This window comes from Colius striatus, chromosome 1 (assembly GCF_028858725.1).
Source record: "Colius striatus isolate bColStr4 chromosome 1, bColStr4.1.hap1, whole genome shotgun sequence".
In the NCBI taxonomy this organism is placed as follows: Eukaryota; Metazoa; Chordata; class Aves; order Coliiformes; family Coliidae; genus Colius; species Colius striatus.
In genome coordinates, this window is record NC_084759.1 from 173,946,153 (window position 1) to 173,965,898 (window position 19,746).

Below are 19,746 nucleotides of genomic sequence, written 5' to 3' on the forward strand. Positions count from 1 at the left end.
GATGCAGATGCATATTAGGTGCTTGAATCCAGAGCCGAGTCTGAAAACATCCCTTCCATGGTGGCCTGAAGGTGATAGAGGGTTTTCCCCTTCTCTAGGTGTCTCCCCATCCAGCTCTCACCCTCCTGTTTTCTTTGTTCTGGAAAAAGCTGTTTGCGTCAGTGGGTCTGCCCTCTGCATGCTGCTGTGCAGCCCCAGCTTGGCAAATGTAGCTTTGTCTCCCCTCCCTGCCCATGACTGTGAGCCAGGTGCTGCTGGTGCCACAGTTCCACAGCCCACTGGGCCTGGTCGACATGGCTGGCTCAGAGCACACCAAGTACATGCCTGAGATTGTTTGTAATGTTGTATTTTCGTTATTTTTTTTTTTTTTAAGTGCTGACCCCAAGAGTGGACAAAAGGGACAATGGAACTGCCTGGCAACATTGAACAAGCAACTTTGTAAAGCACCAAACAATTGGGGAAGTCTAAAATGTGGTTTTACCATCCCCGTGTGCTGTTGAGGAAACCCAGGTGCCTAGCTGGATCACAGCACTGCACTTGTGTCCGAGGTTGGTAACGGTGGGTGCAGAGAAGTCATAGTTCTCTGGATCTGCAGTTACTCATGGCTAAGTCACAGAGCAGAACACGTAGAACAGATGGTGAACTAGGCTTGATTTAAGCAGTTCTGGTCTATGTACAGCAAGGATATGCTTGCTTATCATTAGATTTCTTAATTTCCTGTAGATGGAGAGTAGACCCAACCATGGCAGTCAGGCCTGTATTTGACATGCTCGGTGTAGGTGACTGTACTGAATCCTATTATCCAGAAAAAGTAAGGAATCCTGGAGTTTCCTCATAAATTCAACTTGAAATACACTTCATGCCCATGTGGCTTGATGAGGACTCCAGCCATGTTGGATGACTGTTCAGTGCTTAATTAGCATGGGGAAAAGTTTTGTGAAGCTTGAGAAAGTTCTTTGCCTTTACCTGATGCTACAACAGCTCACTGATGAGGCGTGCTAATGCAATTCTTTTTGTGTCTGCATTGCAAACTGTCACCAGAGGGAGTTTAAGAGTGCCTTAAGAATAGTGTAGTTTTTGTTCATTGGCTTGTATAAACCCAGTGTTATCATGTCCAGCAAGTGCTTCACAGATGGTTGAACTACTGCAGGTGAGGTAGTGATAGGCTGCAGTATGGGAGCGGGAAGGTACACATTGTGCTGGATGAGTGATTAAGAAGAGGAAGGTCTTTAACGGGGCTAGCCATAGTTACAGGACCAGTTGTGAATCTTTACCACTTGTGGAGATCTCTATGGACATGTGAGTTTGAGTTCCTGTAATTAGCTTCTCTGCCTTCTATTGTATGATCATTTTTTATTTTTTGTGATGTTTTTCTGTAGCCTCTGAAGTACTGGAAAGTTTCTTAGGATTGTACTTTATGGTGATGTCAAGTGTTGGAGAGGGCTTATAGTAAAGATACATGTGTATAGAGAAAATAATTTCTTGACAATGGTCAAGAAAATGTGTTGCATCCTTAGTACCCTGGCTTGTTTTGTAGCAAGCACTGCAGACACTAACAAGATTTCATATAACTGCATCAACATATATTTGGGATCTTCGGTACAGAGTGTCACAAGTGAAGTGTTCAAGCTGCTTCTTTGAATGCAATTAAGTGCAGTGTTAATGTGACTAGTATAAAGTTTAAAACACCGAAAAACTCAGTAGAATTTTCTCCTGATATTGCTTGTTTAAAATTGCCATTAAGTTTGGTTATATAGGAATGGCATCCTGAATTGTGTGAAAGCACGAAAATAGAATTGAGATTTGTGGACAGTTCTCAATGTGTACTTAAAATGTATGCATTGCTTTAGAAAGTGAAAAGAGTAAATGATAGCAATACTATGACTCAAAGAATGAGACAACAATGAGTATTGATTTATGAATTTTCCTTTAACCAGGAGATTGCTTCAGGTAGAACCTTTTTGTGAAGGGATGGGCGAGAGAGGTTGACGTTGGTGTGTATGAAGCAAAATCTTAAGATATTTTTAATGGGTCTTGCAACACATCCTGGTGAAGAGTTCTGAATTCTTCGGAAGTATAGGAATTCTTTTGGTACTGCTGTCAGTGATCAGGGTATTTACACGTATACCATGTATACTCAGATGAGTTTCTATTCCAATTTTACTAATACAAAAAAACCACTTTGTATTTGGAAAAAAATGATAACATAATTTCAATTGAAATTGTATTGCTTTAGCTGATATTTTGTGGCAAAACTGACAGACTGTTTGTTTTTATAACCTCATAGGGACTTAAGTCACAACAAATTATCTTCAATCAAGATCAGTCTGTTGGATCACCTTCACAGTCTTCAGGAAGTGTAAGTTAATTCATCTTAATTTGAAAAAAAAGAAGAAAAAAGACCCAAAAAAACTCCACAAAAGCCCCAATGAAAAAAAAACTTTAGCCACTGTTTGTGTATGTTAAATGTATAGCTATTTCTCTAGGGATAATTGGTTGAACAAAGAACTTTGATGTTCTAATATTTTACACTAAGTGGAATTGGTTTTTAGTTTTGGAGTGACACTGTTCAACAATTTATCAAGTCCAAAGTATGTGCTTCTTATTAACATCAAAGCTGACTCTCTATTTTGTAATATTAATAGGAAGTTGAACAACAATGAACTGGACATCATTCCAGATCTGGGACCAGCGTCTGCAAATATAACTCTTCTGTCTTTGTAAGTACATCTTACTCTTGTCCCTGGTTAGTGGAACTAACTCTACAGGATTTGTGGAAATACGTGCATTATTACAGAGGTTAACGTCAAATAATTGGAAATAAAGCAGCTTGTGGTTAAGAAGTTGATTATGTCATTATTTAGCAAGTTGTTTAAAATGTGTGTAATTGAGCTTAATCCTTGTAGGTCTTAGGCTTCTCTCAGATACAAAGGCCACATTAGAATTAATTTATGTTGTGGTAGTGCCCAGAAGCCTCAGCCCTGTTGTGCTAGGCACTATACAAACATTAGTAAACGTTATACAAACTTGTACAATGAGGACTTGAAAACAAGAGTTGTACTCTATCATTAAGCATCTTGGCTGAAATCCTACTTGTGCTAAATCATGGCAGAATTCCATTAATTTCTGTGGGCAACAAGGGGAAATCCCCTCCAGACACAGCTTCAGGACAAGTATCTAGTTTAGAAGGTGTTTTGCCAGTATCTTTAAAATGTCTTTTTGAGCCCATTTTAATGTGTGGTATAATATTTTTTTATGTCTGCAGTTAATACATGTAATTGTGACACACTATTATGTCTATATTCATATGTTTGAAAGAAACTTGTTTGAAAGAAATTAGTAGGTTACTTGATGTGGCATTTGTAATACAAGTATAAAGTTGTAAAAGGCATATAGGGCCCTTTAACCAACACAGCTGATTTTAAAGGAAATTTTATTCCTGACATTTTCATTTGAAATTAATTTGATTTTTCTTTTCCCTGTTACCTAATTTTTATAACCTTTTGAAAGAACCACAAGCAAAAATAGTTGCTGTCACACTATCATGTCTTTTGATTTTTTCCAATTTTTATGTGTGGGATTTGTATTTTATCAATGGGAATAAAAAATGTCTAAAGCTGTTAATTTGTATCCCTCTGGCCAAATCCTGCCATTGAATACAAATTGCAAGTTATCTTTCTTGAAGAAGCCTGAAGGGTTAAAACAATGCAGTAAACTTTGGAAAGCTGTTCAGTTAATTAAATTGATCACTGTTCAATTGCTTACATCTGGTGATTTATAGGGGTTTGTTTTTACTCTAGGCCCAGGTCAGCTAAGTCAGCTGGTGCAGCCGCTGTGTCTGGACTGCTCTGTTTGAATAAGAACCAAGTGACATTTGATACTGATGTGGTTTCTTACAGATCAGAATCAGAAAAAAATGAAAGAAAAAGGACATGGTGTCTTGACAAATAATTATTGAGTTCAAGCGAATCTTCCATTTTGCATCAATGCTAGTTTTACACTGATCAAACATACTATAGTTTAAGCACCTAATTGATCTAAAGAATATACACATATATTTCCTTTTACCACTTTGCTAAGGTTCTTTTTACTACATGGTTCAAAATACTAACGTAATAAAGTGATTTGTATCCTTCCCCATTATTTTTGATGGATATGAAGTTGAGAACTTGTCTTAGCATCTCATCTAGTCCTTCTCATGGAAGCTTAACTATGTCAGATGAAGCTAATGTCATCCTTCTGCAGTTGTGCAAAGATTTTTTTTATTCCTGATAGAATAAGTGAAAATCAGTCACTGCTGGATTGTTTGTTCTGTATTCTTAGGTCATTAGCTTGATTCATTTACTCAGGTGGTCAAGCATGGAAAAACCTTTGTTAGATCTGTTCTCTGCACTATATATACTGAGAAAAGGGAGGAAAAAAAAAAAGTATTTCCAGTGCAGCTGAAGTTGATCTGGTTGAGTGCTGGCTTGTTCTCATTCTAATTTCCATTACTTCTGTGTTGTGTTCTTATACTGATTATAAGTATACTCCAGCTGAAATTTAATACCTATTCTATGACCACAGCAGAGGTTCTTTGAGAATAATATGGTAGAAATAATTCATTAAGTAATTTAAATATTTTATATTCACTTATGAATATCAACATATAGTAAAGACTATTCCATTTCAAAGCAAATGTACAGTGTTCAAAAAGTAAAGCATCTTGTTGCTTTTGCAAAGGTTACTCTTTAAAGCATACAATAGAATCATAGAATTGTTTATATTGGAAAAGACTTTTAAGATATTGAGTCCAACCATTGACATGCCACTGCCACATCCACCATTAAACCATGTCCGTAAGTGCCACATCTACATATCTGTTAAATACCTCCAGGGATGGTGACTCCACCACTTGCCTGGGCAGCATATTCCAATGCTTGACAACACCTTCAGTGAAGAAATTTTTCCTAAGGTCCAATCTAAACCTCCCCTGGTGTCTTATAACTTGTTATCTGGGAGTTCAACCCCCACCTTGCTACAACCTCCTTTCAGATAGTTGTGGAGAATGGTAAGGTGTCCTCTCAGCCTCTTGTTCTTACAAGTTAGAAGTGATTTGTGTAAAGATGTTATATCTCTTCTTATAGAAAAGAATATAAAGAGTAATAAACATACAGCAGTTGTCTGACATAATGTAGTGGTATCATAGATGGAAAAATACTAAATCTGACAGTGCCTTTAGAAGTGAAAAAATATGTTGACTTATTTCTCCTGTGTTGGATGTTATTTGGAGGGGTTGGATCAAACTGCATTAATGTATCTAAACTATGTGAAGAGAAAACATGGAATAATTAGAATGTAATTTTTAAAACCAATTTTCAAAGAGTAACTGTACTTGAAGCGTCTGATGATTTTATTCAGGATTTTAAACTTTTATTTGAAAGGAGCTTGTGGAGCCTTTCCAAAACAAACCGCTATTTCCTTGTTGAGTCTTTGTTCTGACTTTCAAATAATGTCAGAGAAGAGGATGCTGGTCTTCTGAAACTTGTTTTGATTAAATTTGTTACGTGATACATATATGTTGGTTCATTAGTGTCACTTGAAAAGCCAGTTGTTTTTTCCAAGGAGTCTTCATGGAATGCTGTAGAAATGGTCCCCTTCTTTCTTCATTGTTGAAGAAACTTTCTTTTTGTAAGATTTTTTTTTTTTTTTCTTCACTTCTTAGTCACCCAGATGTAGAGCCTTAACATTTTACCTGTTTTGCAAGAGTTTTCTTGCCCTGCAAAGGGAGTTAACAGTGATGATCTGTCTAGAGTAAATAATAGTACAGGTATCTTCATACAGCATGGCATGTCTAAATGCAGTATAAACAAGCATGGGTGGATTACGAAGTTACTGTAGTTTCCATTTCTGGAGCTACCTCATTTCTAGCTATCTAATAGATTCTTATCTAGCTTTGATATTTATATCCTGTTGAATTATGCATGATAAACATACCCGGAGCAGCAGATATTCCCAGTCTTGTGGTCATGGTTTGTCTCTAAGATGAAACAACAATGCTAGTGTTTTGGTTTTATGGATGCCAGTTGAGAGTTAAACACCATGGGACAGAAAAATATCAGGCAGGCACACCCCGTGTGCCAGCCTGGGAAGATATTACGTGTGTGTGAAGGAGAATGCAAGTACATGCAGGCACACTCTCATTAAGTGGCTGGAGATGCATCTATGATGTTATAAATGTGAGTATGTATTTTTCACATGGCATAGGAGAGTTTCTGAGCATCCTGGAAACTGCTGTGAGCTAAATGGGTGGTTGTTTGAACTAAATCTGGTCAGAGGGGCTTAGGTTGTGAAGTTCAGATGAGTTGCCTGACAGCTACAGACAGAATATGTTCTGGACAGAGCAAAGAGTAGTATTCATCTTTCCTGTCCTAAATTCTTGAAAGTTTGACATTGTAAGTATGAATAGAAACTGTAGGTCTTCTTTGGCATGAGTAAAGAGGAAAAAGCTCTCTCTCAAGTGATTTGTCGTAGCTATGATCATTCAGATGACTTTCCTACTGAAGCCCATCTAGTTATCTATTTTAAACTAACTTCTGGATTTGGATTTCTAAAGTTAGATTCTTTCTGAAATTTGTGGCCAATGTACTTGGGCATGCGTGTCTTACAGTGATGTTACTTGCAAAGATGTGGTTGCATCTTTCAGCATATCAGATCATTTAAGTCAATTATTTGAAATTGAAATTGCAGGATGTTCTTTCTGCACAGCCACCCAAGGGAAAGCAGGAGGAGAGCTGTTGATCAAGGTAGAGAGAGAGTTAAGCTATTCACCAGGGATTGTCAGTTCTCCGGTCACTACAGTAGCTCTGCCTAGGAGGCCACATCCCTCAATGTGCTGGACAACGTAAGCTTTGGAGGAGAATACTGGGTTTAACAACTGTTTACCACAAACATATAATGTACAGATGCCACACAGAGTACTAACGTAGGTGTACTTATCCCTGTAAGTAAAAGATGTTTGATGTTTCCTAGTTTGCATCCCTGAAGTGCTCTTAAAAAACAATTAAATTAATGTAGAATTGCTTTAAATGATTGTGGCAGGAAGTTATGCAGTTCTGTGAGAATAAAACGGTTACTTTTCATTGTTTCCAGATAGGTGGATCACTTTTGTGTCAGGTAGAGAAATGGGCATGAATGCCCTTGTTCCAGGAGAACAAGTAAAGGCTCTGAATTTGGTTACCATTCTAACAGCATTCTTTACCCAAGATATAGCAATCTTGTCCCATTTATCCTGAAAATATGCTAGAATTTGTGACATTGGTACATGAGAAGAAAACTAGTATTTTCAGTCTTTCATTGCTGTAAAGTTTTGTACCTGGGCTGAATCCAGAAATAGACAGAATGCAAGTACAATAGCCTTATAGAGAAGTCCTGCATGATGATTAACTGCCATTTGCGTAGGGGTTTTACTTTGAAACTCTTCAGAAAATATTAACTGCTTTTAGTGTGATTTGTGTTTTATGAGGAAGAAAGACACTGATTTGCAAATGCTGCAACATTTCATGAAGTTTTGTTTACAGATATACAGTTTAAATAAGAAACCTATACTACTTTACTTGCAGAACTTGAAAAAATACAAAATTGTAGGCAGCATCCAACATCATCGGTGCACTGTTTCTTTACTACCATGGAAAATGTCAGGTAGCAGTCATTTTAAAGGGAAAGAACAGCTTTGAGTATTAAAGCTCCCCAACTGAATTTTACTGTCCTTATCAAAGTATCTATGTAAAACTAGAATTTACCCTATGTTTTTTATTACCCACGTCCAGGATACATTAAAAATCGTAATCATCTTCTTGTCTATAGAAAAGCTGTATATGCTCAAGTCTCTAGGACCTGTAGTGAAATTCTGACATTAGGCTAGCATTAAATGATAGAATGTTTTAAATAAACATGACTTTATATTTTATTGAATATAAATTCTTTAACTTAAAAGCACTAATACATACAGTGGAGGTGGTTAAGATGGCAATATCCTTGTAGCTTATGCTGTAAAGACTGATCGTGTTAGTCTAGAACACAAACAAGTATTCTAAAGCCAGAGTGAAAAATACAAAGTTCACCGACCAGAAGTAAAAGGAGCATGGATGATTCACAATTTAGTGATGTTTCTCAGGTTTTACATTAATATGTGGTATGTATTAGATTCCCACTTTTCAGAATGTGAAATCTTTTATTGGTAAGAGACATGAAATGTGCAACATGGTTCAGGTTTTCCTCTGCTGAGGTTAACCTCCAACCCCACCTGTACCAGAAGTCTTTAAAAGGAAGTTAAAACCATGAATCTCATGGTCATTCACTTTTGAATTCTGAGATTGAAGAAAAAAGGTTGCCAGTATTGGGGAAATTTATTGAAATGTGCCCGTTTGTTGGGTGCTGATCTGAGTTCTCAGGTCATTCTGAAGGCTTTCCACAGCCATTGGTTTGTAACATCTTTCTGTTGATGTATGCTGACTTGAAATAATTGTCTTTTGATACTTGTCTTGTGTCCTAGATGTTTTGAAAGGAAAATGAATAAAAAGTATTAGCAAAAAAAGATTGGTCAGGAGATAAAAACAAGACAAAAGGACTGTAAAGTAGCCATTCTTAGGTGACTGCATGGGTCACAAGTTTTCATACTAAGTAAAGTTGTTTAAACTTTCACTGTGACTTTCTGATGATCCACTATAAAATTATTTTGTTTTCTTGGCTAATATTACACGATTATTAATCTCAGGCCTTTGGTGTTCAGTGAACACTACTGAAAGCAAACCTAAAAGCCAGAAGTATATTGCTGTACTGAAAAAGTACAAAGTCAGTCTCTTCAAAGGAAGAAAGTAGAAAAATTACTTAAGCTTATAACAATTATTTGGGTTTTTTTTAAGAAAGTATTTATCGTCATCTCAAAAAATGACTAAAGAGTTTTTTTCAGGTTGTCTTGGTTTACGCCCATCAAGGGACAAAAGACCACAATTAGACTCAAGTACCATAGACTTGAGAATTCCCAAAGGACAGGGTGGGCTTAATTGCTGCTTATGGTACGGATAAAACAGACCAGGCTACTCGGCTTGGGAAAGAAAACAGAAAAGAATTTAATCCAACATCAACTAAAACATAACCATAAAACCCCAAAACAATAACCAACACAAAACAACACAGTGGTACAATGATGAAGAGCACTTTAAGACTACCTTTTCCCAACCCCTCCCCTCTTCCCAGGCTCAGAGCCCTGATCCCAGTGTCTTTTTTTCTCCTCCCTCACTGAATGGCTCAGGGGAGCAGGGAAATGGGTGTTTCAGTCAGTCTGTTACCAATGGCTTCTGCTGTTTGTCTGTCCTCAGGGCAGGTGAGCTCCTTGCTGGTCCTTCCTGCTCCTCCACGGAGTACCTCACACGGCCAGCAGCCTTGCACAGGCCTCTCTGATGCTTGTACATCCCGAGGGCTGCAGGTCCTCTTCACTTCCTGTGTGTGTCTCTGGGGCCCACAGGCTCTCCAACACGGCCTGCGCCATGGCCACCTCCTCACACAGTCTCCTGCCCATCTGGGTGCATCACCGAGAGTCGCTGGCGGCTCTCAGTCCTGCCATTGCCCTCCATGTGTTGCAAGGGTACAGCCTGTGTTCTTGCCATGGGTTGCAGAGGGGTCTCTGGTCTGGTGCTCCTCCTTCCTTCCTCCTTCTCTGACCGTGTGGTCACCTCCATCTTGTACCACTCCTACACCTTCTCCCAAGCACTTCAAATTCCTATCCTTAAATAGTGTTTGCAGAGGCACTAGATCGGCCCAGCAGGGCTGGAGGTGGGTCTGAACCCAAGAGCCTGGGTAAAGTCTGAGAACTCTTTACCAGGCCTGCACTGCAGCCCCATCCTCCTGTTAGCAAACAAAAACATCTCTTTGCTAAACCGTGACATAGGTCCAGATGGTTTTCTTTGCTCCAAATGGGAGGTTCTACTTGTTGCTCACCAAACCTAGATAGCTGCAGCAGCAAATATATCAGAGAAGATCTACAAGTTCCAGTGCATATACTAAGCTTCATAAATAGGCTCTGAAGTTTTAAAATAACTTATCAGAAGAGCCTAGGTTTAGCTTTGTGGCTTCTTATATTAACTCCTTCCTGCTGCCTTGCTCAGTTGCTCAGTAATCCTCATTTGAGTCATCAGTAATGTTTCTTCAGGGGACAGCATGTGTTGCTCCAATCTGAATGAAATCCCTTTGATAAAAGACTTGGTTACATTGTGATTGTAACATTGTGCTACCAAGCAGTGGAGACAGAGCTAACTCCACACACCTTTAGTGTCTGGAGCTTATAATACAGCCATATTGGTGTCTTTACTTACAGGGCTTTCAGGGTGAATGGGATTGTTCATGCTACCTAACTTAAATATGTAATTTGAAAAAGGATTTTTCATTATAGCTCTTAAAAACTAAGTAACTTTCAAGTAAAGTGGCTTATCATAGATCTTTGCTAAACAAGATACTGAGCTTGTGACTAAACACATGTAAATTCACCCATGTTTTAGGCAACTTCACATTTACTTTAATTCTCCTTGCCAGGAAGAACAAAGTAATCTTACCTTCTTCCTTTGGGGGGGAAGGGGGAGATAGTAAAGCATTTACTAGTCACTAATTTTCATTTGTGGTTAAAAAAAATAAATCTTTGTTGCCAAAAAGATACTCTTCCAAAATTTGAGTGTACAGTCACATCCTGGTTTTGATAAGCCAACATACAGGCTTAAATGCTTGTCTAACTTTATGCACAAACGTAGTTACTGATGAAAAGTGTTGATTCATCCCTTAATTAGAGGGAATTTTATTGTTATACTGTGTTTCCATTTCTGTTTAAAATATGAAAAAATATGTATTTCAATATGTTTTGTGATAATGGACATCCCAGATCATGCTTCAGATAGTCAACATTGAGAAGTAAAATTTAAAATTGAAGCAAACATGTAAAGCATGTTTTGTCCCATCTGGCAACGTGGAATGAGTGATAGTTTGCACTGTGTGGCAGTGTCTTGATGAAGAAAGCTCCTGTGAAAGGCCTTTTGTAAATACGGGGGGGGGGGGGGGGGTTCTGTTTGCAAGATTATTTAGAATAGGGGCCGATATTACAAATCTGCTTCTTTGTCATCCCGTAGTAGGCTAGAAGTGAAAGCTGTGTTTAAAATCTGGGACAACACTGTCTCAGTTAGCATTTAGAAAGCTACAGTCACAAGAAAAGTTCAGACGCAAGTCCTAAAAATGAAAGCTTACATTCAGTAAGGGTGGATGCCTTTCCCTTCTAAGCTTGCCAGAGAAAGTGGTATTGTGTGTTTATAAAGCTAGCATACTAAACTGAAGTCTGGCTCCCAATATTAAGAAAATGTTGGTCAAATATTTTACATCCTTGTCATCTCTTCAGCTACCACTTTATTATGGGAGGGATTAAGATTTGGATGCTGCCTGGAAGAGTTTGTTTTGAAGAAGGATTGAAAGAAAGGATAGAGAAGTGCCAGGCTGGGCTTCAGGCATAAGGCTACTTGGAGAAAGTCCCGAAAAAGAGAGTGATGGTAAACCATGTGTGACTTGGGCTAAAGTTGTGAGTAAAAAGCTAAAGGAAAGAAACTTACTGGAATTAGTTCTTTGACATTTGGTGTGGAGACTAAGCAGAAGTAAATGAAAAAAAAAAAAAACCCAAACCTGTCTTAGTCAGACTTGCAGACATGGAAACTTGGTTTTTATGACAGCAACTTAGGTTGAATGATGGGAAAGGGAAGAAGTATGTAGAAACCCAGAGTTTGTTGTAGCAAAAATTTATAAAGTAATGAGAGCTCAGATGAATGCTTTTGCAATGAGAATGGAAAAGAATGCAAATTTTATGAACTATTTGCAGTGGAAAAAAAATTGGCATGATTTTCTGATTAACAGTGTTAAAGAAAAGGATGAGTTAAAAAGAATAATAATGAATTACACAAAGAGAGGACATTGTTCCTGTGTGACAAAGTGCAGGAATGGTAGGAAATTTTACCAAGGAGGAGGTATCAAGTTGTAGGGCAATACAGTACAGAGAATAAGGGAAATCAGAATAAAGTTAAAGAGGTCAGGCAGAAATGTTGGCATTATATCTTACAGAAGTGGTAGGTGGTTATTGTGGTAGAGCAGCAAAATGTAATGACTCAGTGTCCTGAGTGAAATAAAAGTGGATAGGAGAACGTCCTTCAAATCATACTAGCAGTTAAGATTAGGGGTAGATCTAGAAGTGCATGTGGTTTCAAGTGCCTAGACTTCCATCTGCACCTTCCAGAAGGGAAGGTTGGCTCTATAACAGTAAAGGATAGGTATTTTGACTTAATGAGTCCATACATCAAATTAGAAAGATTATTTATAATGCTGGGTTTGGTCTAGGTTATACTTAATAATTGCCCAAGACTTTTAACATTACCTAACAGTCACGGAGCACACCAAGTCATCAGTGAGTCGTTATTCCTGTTAGCTCATGCTGAAACAGCTATGCCTGCATTGCTTTGTTTACTGTCACTAAAATAAAGTGATGAACTTATACGTTTACTTGACTATCACATGCTAGGTAATTTGTGATTATTTTGGAAGAGCTGGAAAGTAGAATGGGAAAGAGACTCCAGGGTATCAAGAAGAAAGCTTGGAAGGAAAGTTTAATTAATTTGTACTATGACTGGAATCAGAAGAGAATTGATGTCACATGTTTGGAAGTCTGGATTTGCCTCTGTTTTCTTTTTGGTGATGAAAACATCTTGATCCCAGAATTGTTTGGTTCTTAATCTTTCTCTTCTCTTCCTCTTTTATGTTTGATTTGGAAGTCTGTAAACATTTGGTCTTAAGTTTTGGACAGAGTATCAGTAACCTGCAGAGTTCTGAGTTTTAATTTTCTACTTTATGCCTGTATACCACAAAAAGTAAGAACAGAGACTTTCTGACATCTAGCTTGAAAGAGCAGTGACAGGCATGGATCATGGAATGAAGGAGTCCTTCAAAAGAAAGAACATCTTGCCACAGGGAACATGAGAAATGTGTGTGTGAAGGAGGCATTGGACTTGTAGACCTACCAGAAGGACTGGAAGTGACCCAGAATTCTGGCTCTAGTTCTAGCCTCTTCATCTTGGAGAAAACCAGTTTCACTTAAATATTTCTGTGTCTAACAGTTACAAAGATTCAAAAAAACTGTATATATATATATATATCTAGTGGTGAAGAGCACATGTGGAGGGGTTTTTTTGTAATCCTTCCTTGCAATATTATTTGGAATAGGGGTAGGAATGAGAAACCTGCCTCCCCATTCGTATCAGCAGAATTTTTTGTAAGGGTAGTGCTCAGCTTAAAACTATAATTACAGTATTTTAAGTGATGTCATTGTTTGTTACAGTCTGGCTGATTTTAGTAGTTAAATGAGTAGAAACTTAAGAAAAAGAAATCTTTTTTTTTTCTTTCCTTGTAGAAGTTACTGAGACACTTTCCTCTGATATGTTCTCCTTAAAGTTGCCTTATCATAAAAGTCACGTGTCTTCCAGCACTTTCCGAGGAAGTTTATTACAGTCTTGATCTTTCATCCTTACAAACAATTATTTTTTCTTCTTTTTGCATAAATTGTGTTTCACTCAGTGTCTTGACATTGTTTCTTACAAGAGCTCCAAAAGGCCAAAGGAATTTGGGAGGGCAGGAAGAGTGTGCAAGAAACAAGAGATGATAGACCAGCAGTCATAGGATGTCAGTTGGTGAGTGGGGGAAAAAGGTGAAGCAGCCACAAAGATTTGATGAAAAGTGAAAAAGGAGGCTATGAACTGTAGTGGCACATAACGGAGACTGCTTGATACATGCTCAGATGTGGACAGTTATGTCTACTTTGCCAGTGCTCTGATATGGCTCCCTCCAAGCCAGCTCTAATCTGGAAGCCATGTCAACGCAAGACAGTCAAACTAAACATCTATGAACCCCAGTATCTTGGCCTCAGAAAGATATATCTAGTCCTAGCAGAGTGCTTTTTTTTCTCTTTATTTGTCCTTTTAGTCTCTAGCAAGAGGCTCTACTGTGTTTCCATTTGCCTGTTTGTGAAGCAAATGGTATATAGCCTGCCTCTCAGGGCTTAGTTGAGGGACAAAGGAATCAGTCCAGTTTAGGGGACAGTCCAGAATCACACAGATGTTAGAATGCTTACTTTACATCTAACAACTTTGAACAATAGGCTGCATAGACAAAACTTTCCAGAATTGTCTTTGTAGACATCTTGGCTTTTTACCAGGCTTATTGTCAGGATCATAGTGTAATATAAAACACAGGTGATCAAGGTCAACCTGGAAGAAGGAGTTATACTGGAGAACGAAGTGCAAGAGTATTTTTTTTTTTTTTTTTTTGTGCTGAGATTTTGAACAGAAAAAAGATAGAACTTTAGGTCTTAATCTATTTCTAAGTTGGATTTTCCATGTTATAGGATCAGAATAATGAAGCTTGTATAGGTATTTCTCTTAAGTAGAAGAAATAACAAAGTTTCAATCTTTTATCAAGAGATACTTAATCACAGTATCTCAGATTTTTAGGGTTTTTTTCCAGCACATACTAGTTATGTCTAAATGGTATTAAATGATGTTAGATCCTTAACAAAATGAATGTGACAAGTAGATGTCCTGCTTTACAGTTCTCCAGAGACAGGAAAGTACAAGTCAATATGTCAGATATGTTGTAGCTGTTGTTTATATAGAATGAATCTCGAGATCATGACTGATAGGTTGGTTATAGATGTTTTCGCCTAAGTGGTGTGGTCAAAGCCATGAATACTGAGAGGGATTTCTCATACCCATAATGAAAAACTGATATTCTGTCTTAAGATGGTATTCACATAAGTTTATGTAAAAATAATTAAATCAATCTGCTTGCACTCTTGTGTTGGGTTTGTTTTTTGGGTCTTTTTTTTTCTGCAATTCAGGGTGTAGCCACTCAAATTACAAAAGACATGTTCACATTCATGCTGGTATTTTTGGTCGTTTTATCAGTGTTACTCCTGCTACTTTAGCTGTAAGAGGAGAAGCTGCAGTGTTCCTTGCAGATGAGGAAATTGTGATCAAATTGTTGCAGGTTGATGGACTGGTTCTCTTGTTACAGAGTATCTCTGTTGCTCTGATTCCCCCTTGGGTGATCTATGAAGTGAAACAATGCAGTGTGTGCAGCTCCTTTTGTCTGAGAACAGTAATAAGAGCACTTTGCTTGAGAGGTTTTTTTGGTTTTTTTGTGGTGCCAGTGTTGTTGTTAGGGGTTTTTGTTTGTTTGTTTGGGTTTGGTTTTCTTTTTCCCTACAGTGAGCAAGCTTGTGTGTCATTGCGCTGACAGAGAATACTGTTTGGTTCTGCCTTGACAATTAGATAGGCTTGCTTTTTCAAACATGTCCTTCTTGACTAATTTTGACAGTGATTTGGCAGTTATGAGGAAGCCAGTGCATTGTTTTTATTTGGTTTACTTAATTGTGAAGAAAAAACAAATTAGAGTTGAAGTTTTTCACCTCAACTAAAGCTGGGCCATAAAGTAGAACTGTTTGGGTATATTCAGCGCTGGATTACCTCCTTCCAGATGTGAATTATGGCATTTGAATTTTTTTGAGGAGAAAACTGGACTAGAAATTTGAAGCAATAAGGAATGAACTGTTCAGATACTTTGCATTTGAGTAAATTCTACAAATATCAGTAAGCAGGAAAGTGCAGTGAGGAGTGGTTTGATTTTCATTGTGAGATGGACTAGGGCTTCCATGTGTAACTTCCATGTGACTTCCATTTTATTTTGTGAATAGAAGAAGGTGATTTGTCCCTGCAATACAAAAAAGAAAAATGATCACTGAAACAGGCAAACTGGAGGTTTGTTTGTTTGTTTTTGTCATAACCTGGTCTGTGTCAGGTAATTTGCTGGTTAGTTGCTAATCTGAAGGCTGCCTAAGAGTTTTATTTGGTTCCATTAGGTCCAACTAAACTTTGTAATACAGGGGCTATTATCCTGCCAGTTGTGAGGAATTTCTGGTTTATGGAGCAGTGCTGACACAAAGACAGCACTGTGCAAGCCGTCTCTATAACTGAACACTTTCACACTGCAATTTAGGAGGCGTGCAGTTCAGGAAATTGCTGGCTTCTGCTGGAGCACACTTTTACTACAAGGAAAATTTTATTTGTCACTCAAGTAATTGGCAGTTTTAATACCTTGTTAGTAATTACCTTATAAACAAACTAATGCATAAAGGCAAGGCTCTATGACCTGTTATCTAACTCACGGTCTTATTTGGCCAGTAGAACTGACACATGGTGGTGGTGTTTGTTGTTATTTTTTATTAAAGTAATTTGTTTCCATTTATTAAAAATACTTTCAGCTAAGAGTTAAAAAAATGCAGTGTACCTCTACCAGACAGCCTGAGGAATGAAACACGATACATTTGCAGCACTGGAGGGGCTGCCAGATCATTTACCCATTCCCACATGTGGTCAGAAGGCCCATTAATCTAACTTCTGGTGCAGTGCTTGAGTCATGACTTCTTTATCTTGAGCAGTAGTCCTCCCATACTTTTTGAATACATTAAGATTGTCCATACTATCCTAAGTGAGTGACTTACTATTTGATCAGTGGGAGAATTTCTAGTAAAGGCAAACATCTTCCCAAATCAACACTTGTGTTGATAGTTTTACTGAAATTGCCTTTGCCTGCAATCTCTAGGAGCTGGGAAGAGCTCCTAAGTTTTGATTGTTCATCGTGGCAGTTACAGAATGTACCAAAACCAGAACTGACTTGAACTTCCCAAGGTAACAAGGATTATTTTGGGTTACATTTGTTTAATTGGTCATGGTCTATTTTCCCTTATGTACCATTAGCCCCAAACGAATAACGCTATTAATGTTGTTGATGTGCATGAATGATTCGGTACATTATGCAACTGCGATGGAAAAAGTGGTAGGTTGCTGGGTATGAACATGAAATATGATTGCTGGAAAAAAGTACATTTCATTGGAAGTGAAAGAGAGAGTGTTCCTTATAGTAGACTAGGACACCCCTATCTTTAAACAGTTGCAGAGTTTTTGTTGCAGGATTGGGTCTGATGCTTAGCTGAAGTTTGACCACACGTGAACCTCTGTAACAAGCAGAAATTTTGTCCTTTGCTAACTCACTAGAAAAATCTGTAGAATGAATACTAGGTCTAATTGCAAAATTATAGAATGTCTTTCCAAGGATGTCCACTGTCATCCATCTTTTCTAATCTTATCTCTGTTTTTCTGGAAATTGTCTGATTTTTTTCATGCCACACGAGTCTTCAAAAAATGAAACACTATGTCTAGCTACTAAGATATTAACTTTGTTAAAATAGAAAACAAATCTCATTTTGTTATAGTACTATTCAGTGCAATTTTACATCTTGTTTTAAAAGGCATTAATTGCTGTAAATGGATTACAAAAAATGAGAATCTTTTTTTTTTTCATCTAATTTGTTGGGAATATGTTTTAAGAAATGTTGATGAACACATTTGTTTAGAGCATTCCAATTTGTGATTTGGGATCACTTGAAATTAATTTTATGTCTAGGGAACATACATTATTGGTTTTCTTAAACTAGAAATTCTTTTTGAGTCAGGGAATTAAAAAATAACTTTCGGGAGAGTCGTGTAGTTAAGAAGTATTTTCTCTGGAAATCAGTCTTTTGACTACTGTCTTTAAATTTCAGGACCAATAACAAAATTGCCAACATCTTGTCTGAACATCTGAAGCTGTTTCAGAGCCTAGAAACTTTGGACTTGAGCAACAACAATATATCAGAGCTAAAAATATCATCATTTCCATCATTACAGCTCAAGTATCTGTAAGTAAAACATGGTATTACTAATTTTTTTCTGGTTACTGTTGAAAAACTTGGAAAACTTAGATTGGCAGCTTTTTCTTGAAGTACTAAATCTTCTTTCAATTAGAAGTACATGAATTATTTGTTCCAACTTTCACCTGTTGAGTTCAACATAAGCTACTAACTTGAATACATTAACTATTGCAGTTGTTTTTGTCCACAAAAAGTTACCATCGTCATCTTGAGTTGAAACAAATAGATATGTCTCTTGAGATAAGTAATCACATAACAAAATAAAGTTAGATTCCCCGTGGTTGAACTAGTCTTGAGTTTACATGGAGTTTGCTGGACTTTTTTGTGTCTACTTTAATCCTGCAATACCAGAGCTAATACTGAATGAGAATAAAGTAATGGAGTTGCAACATGCTATCTTCTGCCAGTAATAAACTCCTGCAGAGTAGAGTAAAACTTTGGTGGTGAAATACTATTTAACCACAAACTGAGTTGTCAAGAGTTTTAATTAGTATGATGAATGAAATTTCATTTATCAAGGAGTACGGAGAGCAAAAGCTTTGTGTTTCACCGTTTGGTATTAAGAGTTTATTAAATAACTGTAAATTTAACCTTCTAGACGTTGTTTCAACAGGTACATTAACAGTAACCGAATAACCTCCATGGAGCCTGGTACCTTTGACAATTTGTCTACCACACTTCAAGTATTGAAACTGAACAGGAACAAAATTTCAGCAATCCCTCAAAAGATGTTTAAGCTCTCCCATCTGCAGCACCTGTAAGTGCAACCTACAATTGACTAATTGTTTTCAGGTTTTCCAAAGCACTGGCAGTGCTTGAACTTTAGCCTTTAATTTAACCAGAGGCAGAGTGAGACAGACACAGAAAACATATTACTACAACCTTTACTAACTGCGGCTTTGTACTGAACAAAACTAGTCTTATATATTGGTGAGATGTGAATAGTCTTTGTGTTGAAAATTGTGTTTGCCTATTAAAAGAAAAAAAAAAGCAAAGTCTGGAAAAGGGTTAATAGCAGTATTCCTGTAAGAAGGCATTGGAAAAATGCTAAGTGAAATAAACTTTTATAGTTCACTGCAGCAGTCTCTTATTTATTTTGTGCTTTCAGGGTGAAATAAAGGGAATTAATTTGTTTTCAGAAGGTATGACAATAAGCAATATGCTTGAGTAAATAGACCTCCATCAGTTTCATTGATACAATGCTGTCCGTAAATGTTTTACTGAATAAATAATAGTTAAAGTTATTTAATATGGAAGAGACTGGGAAAGTTACCTTTTTTAAAAAAATCCCAAACCTTAAAGAGTTTGGCAGGTTGGTAAGAGGATGGGCCAGGACTGTGCTTTGTCAAATCCTAAATAAGTATTTTACATGTTAGACAATCAAGAGTTGAAAATTATGAACTCTGTTAGGTTAACCTTGAAAGTGAAAGTTCAGAAAAACAGTCAAATGTTAGAATGCTCAACACAACTGGAAGCAGTGACAGTACCTTTTCTGTATACAAAGGTTTTGACTCAGACACTTCAGTAGAAATACATGAGAACAGTTATAGAATCATGGAATGGTAGGGATTGTAAAGGACCTCTAAAGGTCATCTAGTTCCACCTCCCTGCTCAAGCAGGTCTGCCTAGATCAGGTCACTCAGGAAGATATCCAAGTGGGTTTTGAAAACCATCCTGTACCAGCATTGAGTTGTTCCTCCCTGCATTGGGTTGCTCCTCCCCAGGTGCAGGACTCTGTACTTGCCCTTGTTGAACCTCATGAGGTTCCTCTCTGCCCAGCTTTCAAGCCCGTCAAGATCCCACTGAATGGCAGCACAGCCTTCTGGTGAATCAGCCAGCCCTCCCAGTTTGGTGTCATCAGCGAACTTGCTGAGAGTACACTCTGTCCC

General features: G+C 37.6%; 1 protein-coding gene across 1 annotated transcript in view; it reads left to right on the forward strand.

Moving 5' to 3' along the window:
• Window positions 1–293: 293 nt before the first annotated feature.
• The window catches only part of LRIG3 (leucine rich repeats and immunoglobulin like domains 3), a 38,434-nt gene continuing 18,981 nt past the window's right edge, over window positions 294–19,746 (forward strand). Inside the window, exons 1-5 of the mRNA XM_010196030.2 lie at window positions 294–316; window positions 2,288–2,359; window positions 2,646–2,720; window positions 17,711–17,845; window positions 18,471–18,614. Of these exons, the coding sequence (XP_010194332.2) occupies window positions 294–316; window positions 2,288–2,359; window positions 2,646–2,720; window positions 17,711–17,845; window positions 18,471–18,614 (449 nt within the window). The remainder of the gene's footprint in view (window positions 317–2,287; window positions 2,360–2,645; window positions 2,721–17,710; window positions 17,846–18,470; window positions 18,615–19,746) is intronic.